This window comes from Corythoichthys intestinalis, chromosome 10 (assembly GCF_030265065.1).
Source record: "Corythoichthys intestinalis isolate RoL2023-P3 chromosome 10, ASM3026506v1, whole genome shotgun sequence".
In the NCBI taxonomy this organism is placed as follows: Eukaryota; Metazoa; Chordata; class Actinopteri; order Syngnathiformes; family Syngnathidae; genus Corythoichthys; species Corythoichthys intestinalis.
In genome coordinates this window covers 57,367,627-57,379,825 of record NC_080404.1, presented here as the reverse complement: position 1 = coordinate 57,379,825, position 12,199 = coordinate 57,367,627, and the positions used below count along the sequence as shown (strand labels likewise).

At 42.4% G+C, this 12,199-nt stretch overlaps 1 protein-coding gene across 2 annotated transcripts in view; it reads right to left on the bottom strand.

Annotated features, from left to right (window-relative positions):
• Nucleotides 1-355: 355 nt before the first annotated feature.
• LOC130923311 (myelin and lymphocyte protein-like) overlaps nt 356-12,199 on the bottom strand; it is a 32,543-nt gene continuing 20,699 nt past the window's right edge. Inside the window, exons 2-5 of one of the 2 annotated variants that reach the window (XM_057848934.1) lie at nt 9,493-9,657; nt 9,246-9,419; nt 4,025-4,126; nt 356-1,618 (exon numbers count right to left, since the gene is read on the bottom strand). In XM_057848934.1, coding sequence (XP_057704917.1) covers nt 4,052-4,126; nt 9,246-9,419; nt 9,493-9,657 — 414 coding nt within the window. In that variant the 3' untranslated portion in view covers nt 356-1,618; nt 4,025-4,051. The remainder of the gene's footprint in view (nt 1,619-4,024; nt 4,127-9,245; nt 9,420-9,492; nt 9,658-12,199) is intronic. The other variant, XM_057848933.1, reaches the window with a different exon arrangement.

Below are 12,199 nucleotides of genomic sequence, written 5' to 3'. Positions count from 1 at the left end.
AAACCATTAAATGAATTGATGACTGTTTGAAGTCAAGGGCTGTGACAATATAACAAAAAGGTCTTATGGGCATTTACAGGTTACTCCCTGTTGATTTTGAGTCACTTCCTATTCATTTGGGGGATTGGACATCTATCGCCGTCAATGGCTGCAAAGCAGGATAATGAGTAGCGAGCATCGTCGTGGAATTAATTGTAACTAATAACTAGTTACTAATAACTTTTGTTTCATGAGTCAAAATGTATTATTGCAAAACTCATTTTCTGACCTCTTTGACCTTTAACCTCATGACCTCTAAAATTTCACCTCTACCATTTCATACTGCAAACATATCCTGCACGAATTTGGACATCTATTGCCGTCAGTGGCATCGAAACATGACTCGGGGAGACAATTCGGAACTCTACTCTTTTTATTTCACATTGAAGATTTGTAAATAGAGCTGTAAAGTGAGATCATTAATCAAGTATATACAAAAAGTGAGCATTTTTCATCCAACTATAAGCAATCACGTGACAAAGCGATCATTTAAAAAAAATTATAAAAAGCATAATTAAAAAGGGTTGAAGGTGTTTGACATGTAAGTCGTAAACAAACTGATGCAATAGTGAGCATCTTCATGCACAAAGTTGTTAGAACTGATTTTTTTTTTTTTTTTTGGTTTGTTTTGAATACAATTTTTATCCTTTTTCTAAGTTGCACAGGAGTAACGCCAAGAAGAAGACATGTCATCTTGAATGGCAATTTTAAAATAAAAATCAAATAAATGGACGGTATGACGCATAAACAACCAAGTGATGTTTTTTTGGTTACCGCCAATGTTGAAACAAAGGCCTTCAGCGCCCTCTGGCGGTTTTGTGTAAAAATAACATGTGAAATGATCATAATTTCTAGTATAAGTCGCACCCCCGATCAAACTATGAAAAAATAACTGCGATTTATAGTCTGAAAAATATGGTATGTGGTGGTTGTTAAGCCTTCAAAATTTTAAATCCTTCATCTTATGTTTTTGGTGTGCATATTTTTATATTTATTTCCCTATATTTCTTGAAAAAAAAATCATCAAACATTATTATTTTATAATTGGAGTTTGTTTTTTAACTCTATAAACATAGGAACATGCGAATAAGATGTGAAAAAAAAAAAAAAAAGCAATAACATTTTAAAAAATAAAATCTTTTGTATTTGTTGCTTCAATATAATAACTTTTTAAGTCATTTTTAAATCTCCTTAAGGGGCTACAGAATTTGAATTTTCATTTCGTTTCTAAAAAAAAAACTAAATTACTTAAAGACTCATTCCACTTCCGCATGAAACTACACCTGAAATGATGTCAAAAATATATATTTACGGATGACAAAAATGGTATAATTTGGTCTTCTCTACTGATTTAATAAGTAAAAACCCTACATTTGACATTGAATTTGTTTGCTGCTCATTCAGTCATATGACTTGCCTGTAAGAGATATCTCTAAAAAAAAGAATATAATAATAATAATAAAAGTATGAATAAGTGGTTCTGTGTTCAAGTTGAGGTTAACCCCGTTGAGGCTCTCCATCGGATGGCGGAGAAGATGGCGTGCAGGAAGTAGATGAGAGTGGCCACGTGTGACATCACCTGGATGACATCACAACAAACGAATAAACATTGGTCAGAAAAGACGAGAACATTTTATATCGTTCTGGCAATATTTACAGTGGGGCAAATAAGTATGTAGTCAACCACTAATAGTGCAAGTTCTCCCACTTGAAAATATTAGAGAAGCCTGTAATTGTCAACATGGTTAAACCTCAACCATGAGAGACAGAATGTGAAAAAAAAAACAACAGAAAATCACATTGTTTGATTTTTAAAGAATTTATTTGCAAATCATGGTGGAAAATAAGTGTTTGCTCAATACCAAAAGTTCATCTCAGTACTTTGTCATGTACCCTTTGTTGGCAATAAAGCAAACTCTTCACAAGCTTTTCACACACTGTTGCTGGTATTTTGGCCCACTCCTCCATGCAGATCTCCTCTAGAGCAGTGATGTTTTGGGGCTGTCGTTGGGCAACACGGACTTTCAACTCCCTCCATAGATTTTCTATGGGGTTGAGATCTGGAGACTAGCTAGGCCACTCCAGGAACTTGAAACACTTCTTACGAAGCACCTCCTTCGTTGCCCTGGCTGTGTGTTTTGGATCATTGTCATGCTGAAAGACCCAGCCACGTATCATATTCAATGCCCTTGCTGATGGAAGGAGATTTTCACTCAAAATCCCTCGATACATGGCCCCATTCATTCTTTACTTTGCACAGATCAGTCGTCCTGGTCCCTATACAGAAAAATAGCCCCAAAGCATGATGTTTCCACCCCCATGCTTCACAGTGGGAATGGTGTTCTTCGGATGCAATTCAGTATTCTTTCTCCTCCAAACACGAAAACCTGTGTTTCTACCAAAAAGTTCTATTTTGGTTTCATCTGACCATAACACATTCTCCCAGACCTCTTCTGGATCATCCAAATGCTCTCTAGCGAACCGCAGACTGGCCTGGACATGTACTGGCTTCAGCAGGGGGACACATCTGGCAGTGCAGGATTTGAGTCCCTGGCTGTGCATTGTGTTACTGAAAGTAGCCTTTGTTACTGTAGTCCCAGCTCTCTGTAGGTCATTCACTAGGTACCCCCATGTGGTTCTGGGGGTTTTGCTCACCGTTCTTGTTATCATTTTGACGCCACAAGGTGAGATCTTGCATAGAGCCCCAGATCAAGGGAGATTATCAGTGGTTTTGTTTGTCTTCCATTTTCTAATAATTGCTCCTACAGTTAATTTTTTAACACCAAGCGTTTTACTTATTGCAGATTCAGTTTTCCCAGCCTGGTGCAGGTCTACAATTTTGTCTCTGGTGTCCTTCGACAGCTCTTTGGTCTTGGCCATAATGGAGTTTTGAGTGTGACTGACTGAGTTTGTGGACAGGTGTCTTTTATAGCGATAATGAGTTAAAACACGTGCCATTAATACAGGTAACGAGTGGAGCCTCGTTAGACCTCGTTAGAAGAAGTTAGACCTCTTTGACAGCCAGAAATCTTGCTTGTTTGTAGGTGACCAAATACTTTTTTTGCACTCTAATTTGGAAATAAATTCTTTAAAAATTAAACAATGTGATTTTCTGTTTTTTTTTTTTCCACATTCTGTCTCTCATGGTTGAGGTTTACCCATGTTGACAATTACAGGCCTCTCTAATCTTATCAAGTAGGAGAACTTGTACAATTGGTGGTTGACTAAATACTTAGTATTTGCCCCACTGTAGATGTTTTTGTCAAAATACAGTTTAGAATAATGTGGAAATCCTGTCATTAAAGTGCCTATGACAGCAAAAAGCATGTTTTTTTCATATTTTCCGCGTTATTATATGCTCCTGAATGAAATGGACCGCTTGGATGTGTGTGGAAGCGATCGCTCTATTTATTATGTTTTTTGAATCATGCGCCATGAAAATAAGTGTCTTCCGGCTCCAGTCTCGAGTTGAGAAAGAATGCGCTGTGACGTGTCCGGTAGAAGGAGTCCTCTCACTATCCAGCAGTACTGTTGTATGAGAAGGACTAAGGACTCCATCTGATTTTGCGGATTAATTTGTTTATTTTTCGCATCAGGCCAGCCAAACGGCTGCAGAAAAATTTTGCTGCACCAGGGAGAGGCGTGAGCCTTTTTTGCGATTTCAAAAGGTTCCTATTCACCAGTGGATATTGGCCAAAACAAACCCTACTACTGCGGGACCATTGGATTTACGAGGAAGTGAGTAAACATCGTGTTTTGTATAAATACTGTCATCATTTTAATACGTAGGTGGCTTGCATTTTGTGGCTGACATGCTCCTTCTCCACTCGGCCGATGACCGAGTCGCACATCCCCCTGCCAGGAAAGCACTATACTCGGTTTATTGCCCTCTTCATGTGCCTGGTGTTCTGTCAAATATCCAACCCGATCAGAAATTGCAACTTTGTGTTAAAATTATTAGATAAAGGACTTTTTACTTTCTTACTCTTTACTTATTTATTTTATTTCCCGTTTAGGCTCTCTTCCATCGGATGGCGGAGAAGATGGCGTGCAGGAAGTAGAGGAGAGTGGCCACGTGTGACATCACCTGGATGACATCACAACAAATGAATAAACGTAGATCAGAAAAGACAAGAACATTTTATATCGTGCTGGCAATATTTACAGTGGGACAAATAAGTATTTAGTCAACCACTAATTGTGCAAGTTCTCCCACTTGAAAATATGAGAGAGGCCTGTAAATGTCATCATGGGTAAACCTCAAGCATGAGAGACAGAATGTTGGGGGGGGGGGGGGGGGTCACATTGTTTGATTTGTAAAGAATTTATTTGCAAATCATGGTGGAAAATAAGTATTTGGTCAATACCAAAAGTTCATCTCAATACTTTGTTATGTACCCTTTATTGGCAATAACGGAGGCCTAACGTTTTCTGTAACTCTTCACAATCTTTTCACACACTGTTGCTGGTATTTTGGCCCAGTCCTCCATGCAGATCTCCTGTAGAGCAGTGATGTTTTGAGGCTGTCGTTGGACAACACGGACTTTCAACTCCCTCCACAGATTTTCAATGGGGTTGAGATCTGGAGACTGGCTAGACCACTCCAGGACCTTGAAACGCTTCTTACGAAGCCACTCCTTTGTTGCCATGGCTGTGTGTTTGGGATCATTGCCATGCTGAAAGACCCAGCCACGTCTCATCTTCAATGCCCTTGCTGATGGAAGGAGCTTTTCACTCAAAATCTCTCGATATATGGCCCCATTCATTCTTTCCTTTGCACAGATCAGTCGTCCTGGTCCCTTTGCAGAAAAACAGCCCCAAAGCATGTTTCCACCCCCATGCTTCACAGTGGGTATGGTGTTCTTCGGATGCAATTCAGTATTCTTTCTCCTCCAAACACGAAAACCTGTGTTTCTACCAAAAAGCAATATTTTGGTTTCATCTGACCAATCCTCTTCTGGATCATCCAAATGCTCTCTAGCGAACCGCAAATGGGCCTGGACGTGTACTTTCTTCAGCAGGGGGACACGTCTGGCAGTGCAGGATTTGAGTCCTTGGCGACGCATTGTGTTACTGATAGTAGCCTTTGTTACTGTGGTCCCAGCTCTCTGTAGGTCATTCACTAGGTCCCCCTGTGTGGTTCTGGGATTTTTGCTCACCGTTCTTGTTATCATTTTGACGCCATGGGGTGAGATCTTGCATAGAGCCCCATATCGAGGGAGATTATCAGTGGTTTTGTATGTCTTCCATTTTCTAATAATTGCTCCCACAGTTGATTTCTTTACACCAAGCGTTTTACGTATTGCAGATTCAGTCTTCCCAGCCTGGTGCAGGTCTACAATTTTGTCTCCGGTGTCCTTCGACAGCTCTTTGGTCTTGGCCATAGTGGAGTTTGGCGTGTGACTGACTGATATTGTGGACAGGTGTCTTTTACACCGATAATGAGTTAAAACAGGTGCCATTAATACAGGTAACGAGTGGAGCCTCGTTAGACCTCGTTAGAAGAAGTTAGACCTCTTTGACAGCCAGAAATCTTGCTTGTTTGTAGGTGACCAAATACTTATTTTCCACCATGATTTGCAAATAAATTCTTTAAAAATCAAACAATGTGATTTTCTGTTTTTTTCCACATTCTGTCTCCCATGGTTAAGGTTTACCCATAATGACAATTACAGGCCTCTCTAATCTTTTCAAGTAGCAGAACTTGCACAATTGGTGGTTGACTACATACTTATTTTCCCCACTGTAGATGTTTTTATCAAAATACAGTTTAGAATACTTTGGAAATTCTGTCGTTATAATTGACTTTAAAGTGCCTATGACAGCAAAAAGCTTTTCCGCGGTATTTTATGCTCCTGAATGAAATGGACCGCTTGGATGTGTGTGGAAGTGATCGCTATAGTTATTTAGTTTTTTGAATCCCACGCCATGAAAATGAGTGACTTCCAGCTCCAGTCTTGAGTTGAGAAAGAGTGCGCTTTGATGTGTCCGGTAGAAGGAGTCCTCTCACTATCCAGCAGTACTGTTGAATGAGAAGGACTAAGGATTTAGCTGATTTTGCGGATTAATTCGTAAATTTTTTGCATCACGCCAGCCAAACGGCTGCAGAAAAATTTTGCTGCTCCAGGGAGAGGCGTGAGCCTTTTTGGGGTTTCAAAAGGTTCCCATTCACCGCTAGATATTGGCCAAAACAAGCCCTACTACTGTGGGACCATTGGATTTACGAGGAACTGAGTAAACATCGTGTTTTGTATTATGTCAAATACTGGAATCATGGAACACGTTTTAATACGTAGGTGGCTTGCATTTTGTGGCTGACATGCTCCTTCTCCACTCGGCCGATGACCGAGTCACAAATCCCCCTGCCGGGAGAGCACTATACTCAGTTTATTGCCCTCTTCATGTGTCTGTTGTTCTGTCAAATTTCCCACCCGATCAGAAATTGCAACTTTATGTTAAAATAGCCGCGAATACAGCGATTACAAAGTAAACACTACAAACTTCCTTTTAATAAAGGACTATTTACTTACGTTTCATTATGGATGGGCAAGTAAAAAAGATTTCCTAAGACACATTCTGTTCACATCATGTTAGCTGCACAACAACTGCATGCCGCTGTTTGTTTACGTCGTCGCCGTGTAGCAAAGCATTATTTTTCATTATATTCGTGTTGACCATGTGGCAGCTACGCATTCCTCCGAAGTCGGCTCGTTTGTCTGGCGGTACTCTCCAGCTGCTTCCCCGCCAAGCTCTCCTGTCCATAGTAGCAGGGGAACGAGCTGTAACTTGCTCTCCGCTGGGCGGGTTGCCGATCGGCGAAGACAATCGACAACCCCGCGCCAGTGTGACATGATCCAGGCTAGTTTTGTGTGATTTTTCACCTGGAAAAGCGAAAATAAGACTTTGAGACGTCCCTCGGTTCGGGTTAGCAGGTTGGCTAGCTGTCACGCCTCTTGGTTTGTTTACATTCTCCGAAGCCGGGGAAAGGAAATGACATAAGCCCGATTTAGGTGGCATAAAAAATCGTTCGGGAGGTGCGACAGTAAAGGTGAAGTCGACAGTTTTGACCATTATGGAGTCATTTTGCCATGTTGTACTGAAAAAATGCATTTTTATTATTTCATATTCCATTTAGCACAAGATTGTTATTTGTCATGACCATAGCATTTTATTTAGCAATTGGGAAAAATACTTTATAAAAAGAATATCCTTTAAAAATATTGGAGTAGAGAGACTAAAACAATGACTTTTTGCGGCTCTGTTCGTCGCATTTTCCTTGTTATGAATCATTCCCCCTCAATGGTCTGCATTGTCACCGTCATCCACCTGTTGGGGACGCTAGAGCCCTATAATGGTAGGCGTGGCTAGACGGCAGATTAAAAGACAAATTTCTCGTAATCTTCGCTTTGCCAAATTGTTATATTTTGTCGAATCACCTCAAAATAGGATTTTAATTCACATAATAATGCTATTTAAGACTTTTTTGTCATCCTGTCGTACGCACTTTAAAGTGCCTATGACAGGATAAAAAAAAGTGGGCCAAAACAATTCGCCAAAGCGCAGATGACGAGAAATGAGCCTTTCTCCCGTTTAGCCACGCCTTTCATTATAGCGCTCTAGCGTCCCCAGCTGGAGGATGACGTCGGCAGGGTCGCGATTTCAGCTGATTTAGAATCAGCCCATTGAGAGGGCAGATTCACAACGAGGAAAATACAACACGGAGCAGCAAAATGTCATCATTGTTTCAATCTCTCTACTCCAATATTTTTAAAGGATATTCTTTTTATCTAAGTATTTTTTGTGACAAATAATAGTCTTGTACTAAATGGAATATGAAATATTAAAAATGCATTTATTCAGTACGACGGCAAAATTACTGCATAATGGTCAAAACTGCCAACTGCCAAATGGTATTTCATGCCACCAGAGTTAGTCCGGCTTTTGTCATTTCCCTGCCCCGACAACGTAAACAAACCAGGGGGCGTGACAGCTAGCCGACTTGCTAACCCGAACCGAGTGATGTTTCAAAGTCTTATTCTTGCCTTTCGGAGCGAAAAATCACACAAAACTACCCCGGTTCATGTCACACGACGGCCGGCGATCGGCGATGACAATCGACAACCCGCCTGGTGGCGAGCAAGTTATAGCTCGTCGTTCCCCTGCTGTAGGCAGGAGAGCTCGTTTGCCGGGGAAGCAGCTGGAGAATGACCGGCAGACAAACCGGCCGACGTCGGAGGAGCGCGTGGCGGCCATATGGTCAACACGAATATGGCGTAAATTAATGCTGAACTACACGGCGAAGACATTGTGAGAGAGCGGCGTGCAGTTGTGCAGCTAACATGGCACTATGTGTGAGGAGAACTTTTCTACATGTCTGTCCATGATCAAACCATAGACTTAATAACAGAGTGTTATCCGACAAATGATCTCACTTTTGAATGGATGTAAAAGATCCGAACTAGACATAAATGGGATTAGTGAAATCATTTGCCGGATGACATCTGTCATAAGCATTCAGTAATGCCCATACATCAAATTGGTACGCATGGCTGTCACCCCAGGAGGAAGCCTCTTCTGAAGACGGTACAGAAGAAAGGCCGCAAACAGTTTGCTGAAGACATGTCAACAAAGCACATGGAGTACTGGAACCATGTCCTATGTTCTGATGAGACGGGCGGGCTTTCTGGTGTACCGTCTTCAGAAGGGGCTTCCTCCTGGGGTGACAGCCATGCACACCAATTTGATGTAGAGTGCGGCGTATGGTCTGACCACTAACAGGCTGACCCCCCACCTCTTCTATCTCTGCAGCAATGCTGATAGCACTCCTGTAACGAGTCACATGACATTTTGGAGGGAAAATGACAGGCAGTACTCAATCTGGACATTTAGAGATGTAGTTTCTTAGGGGTGTACTCACTTTTGTTGTCAGGGGTTTAGATATTAATGGCTATATTTTGAGGGGAAAATAAATCAACTCTATTATTTAAGCTGCACAAAGACTACTTTTCATTGTGTCAAAGTGTCATTTTTTTCAGTGTTGTCCCATGAAAAGATGTACTTAAATATCTGCAGAAACGCTCACTTTTGTGATACACTGTACGTCGCCAACGTAGGAACGGAATTTGTTCGTAACCCAGGCACTACTTGTATATGGTCCTCACAATATAGGCATGTTATAATTGACGTGTTTGTGTGTGAAATCCCACCACGGCAGCGATGTCCAGTCTATAGATCTTTAGGCCTTCACCGATGAGGGGCACAATGGACACAGTGCCCCCCGAGTTGATGGTGAAGCCCCAACCTTTAAGAACAGTGATGTAGGCCAGGATCACCGACGCGCTCAGGTAGAAAACTACCGCCAAGAAATGGTAGTACGTGTCCTGCGGCCAAAGGAGAGAAACATTTTAGCTGACGTCCGGTGGAATTGACTGTATGCATCTCGATCAGTCCTACCAACGCCGGCCAAAAGCTGTTCTGATTGGCGCCGCATATGAAGAGGAAGAACCAGAGCGTGGTGAAGACAAAGCAGAAGACTGAGACGAACATGACCCAGCCCAGCGGGTGTTCCGGATACACATGGGTGGACGCCACCAGGATCCACACCAGACCGCCGAAAACCTGATGGCCATTTGGGAAAAATATGTATCATGGTTAAAGCTGTCGAAGATGTTCCGAAACTGTTCTGAGCTTGGTATCAGCTTATCTTGTTTTTCTTCTTCTCTGTGTCTGTTTGTCTTGGTGTTGACTCGGCCTATTTCTTGTCTGGGTCTCATTTTGTCCCCTTTCTCAGTCTGGAGTAAACATACAGTAGTCTTTACTCAGTCTCGACTTTTTTAGCATTTGTCCTGTCGCAATCATGACTACTCAACTCCTTGATCTTGCGTCATTACTGGTCTAATGTCAGTCTCAGCTTGTCTCGATTTTGACCAGTGTCTTGTTCTTATTACAGCCTTCGTCTAGTCTCAGTCTCGGTGTGTCTAGGATTCGCCTCGTTTCAGTCATGACTCCTTGATCATGAGTCGTCTCAGTCACGACTCCCCTAAGTCTTGGTCGGTCTAATGTCTCAGCCTGTCTTGATTTTGGCCTCTCTCTGTCTCAACTCTCCAATGTCTTGGTCTAAAAAGTAGACTCGGCTGTTTCTTAGTCATGACTTCTTCGTCCTGTGCCGGTCATGACTCCCCGAGATCTTGGTCTTGGTCAGTGTAATGTCAGTCTCAGCTTGTCTCGATTTTGGTATCTCCCTGTCTCGACTCCCCAATGTCTTGGTCTTAACACAGTCTTCGTCTAGTCTCAGTCTTGGTGTGTCTAGGATTCGCCTCTTCTCAGTCATGACTCCCCGAAGTCTTGATCTTGAGTTGTTGTCTCAGTCATGACTCCCCTAAGTCTTGGTCGGTCTAATGTCAGTCTCAGCTTGTCTTGATTTTGGCCTCTCTCTGTCTCAACTCTCCAATGTCTTGGTCTGAAAAGTAGTCTCGGTCGTTTCTCAGTCATGGCTTCTCTAGGATTTGTCCTGTGCCGGTCATGACTCCCCAAGATCTTGGTCTTGAGTCTTGGTCAGTGTAATGTCACTCTCAGCTTGTCTCGATTTTGGTATCTCTCAGTCTCGACTCCCCAATGTCTTGGTCTTAACACATTCTTCGTCTAGTCTCAGTCTCGGTGTGTCTAGGATTCGCCTTGTCTCAGTCATGACTCCCTGAAGTCTTGATCTTGAGTTGTTGTCTCAGTCATGACTCCCCTAAGTCTTGGTCGGTCTAATGTCAGTCTCAGCTTGTCTTGATTTTGGCCTCTCTCTGTCTGAACTCTCCAATGTCTTGGTCTAAAAAGTAGTCTTGGTCGTTTCTCAGTCATGGCTTCTCTAGGATTCGTCCTGTGCCGGTCACGACTCCCCAAGATCTTGGTCTTGAGTCTTGGTCAGTGTATTGTCAGTCTCAGCTTGTCTCGATTTTGGTATCTCTCTGTCTCGACTCCCCAATGTCTTGGTCTAAAAAGTAGTCTCGGCTGTTTCTCAGTCATGGCTTGTCTAGGATTCATCCTGTGCCGGGCATGACTCCCCGAGATCTTGGTGTGGAGTCTTGGTCGGTCTAATGTCAGTCTCAACTTTTCTTGATTTTGGCCTCTTTCGGTCTCGACTCCCCATTGCCTTGGTCTTAACGCAGTCTTCCTCTTGTCTGAATCTCGGGTTGTCTAGGATTTATCCTGTTTCATTCTCGACTTCCCAAAGTCTTGGTCGGTCTAATGTCAGTCTCAGCTTGTCTCGATTTTGCTCTCTTTCGGTCTCGACTCTCGAATGTCTTAGTCTTAACGTCGTCTCAGTCTCGACTTGTCTAGGATTTATCCCATCTCGGTCATGACCCCTCAAAGTCTTGGTCCTGACTCTTCTCTTGGTCTCAGCTTTACTCGGTTACAACCTGTCATGGTCTCAACCCTCCCAACACTTGGTATTCATTCAGTCCTGGTCCTGTCTCAGACTCAGCTAGATATTTAACGCTTAATAGTCTGAGTAACTGTTTTACCTCTGCCAGATGGTCAAACCTACAGAAGAGAATGTTATGTATTTAATTTCATATGTTTGTTTGTTTAGTTTAGTTGAATTTTCTTTTATTCCAGACAATGTGTTTTAGGTTGTTTTATTTACCTGATATGTTTCAGCGACTACTTCTGCCTTCATTACAGTGTCACTGATGTTGGTGTGGCGCGTCATTTATCAGCTGATGGATGAAGGCGTGACTCACCTGTCAGATTAGACAGGCGAGTCACGCCCTCTGCTGTCACTTCAGTCTTCCAGGATGCTGGTCCAGGTAGTAGAGAGCATGTACGCCCCCTCGTCCCTGTTGATGGTACTCAGGCCCCGCTTGCGGATTTCAATGGCCTCCTAATTCAGCGCTGATGTTTGTTTTCTTTGTTGCAGGTGACTCTGGGCTTTCTCAGTCCATAATGTGATTTTCCATTTTGCAGTGGTCGGTGACTGCTGACTTGTGGTGTTCCTGTTGCGCTTTTTCTTTTGTTGCCCTTGTATTTCTTATTGCTGTCTGCTTCTCACATTCCTTCTTTCGTTCTGTTTTTCTTGTAATAAAGCTTCTTCCTGTCTCTCCGATGTATGATTTTTTGCATGATTTGCATAGAATTTCATATAATAAGTTGCAAAATCCAGAAGCGGGGC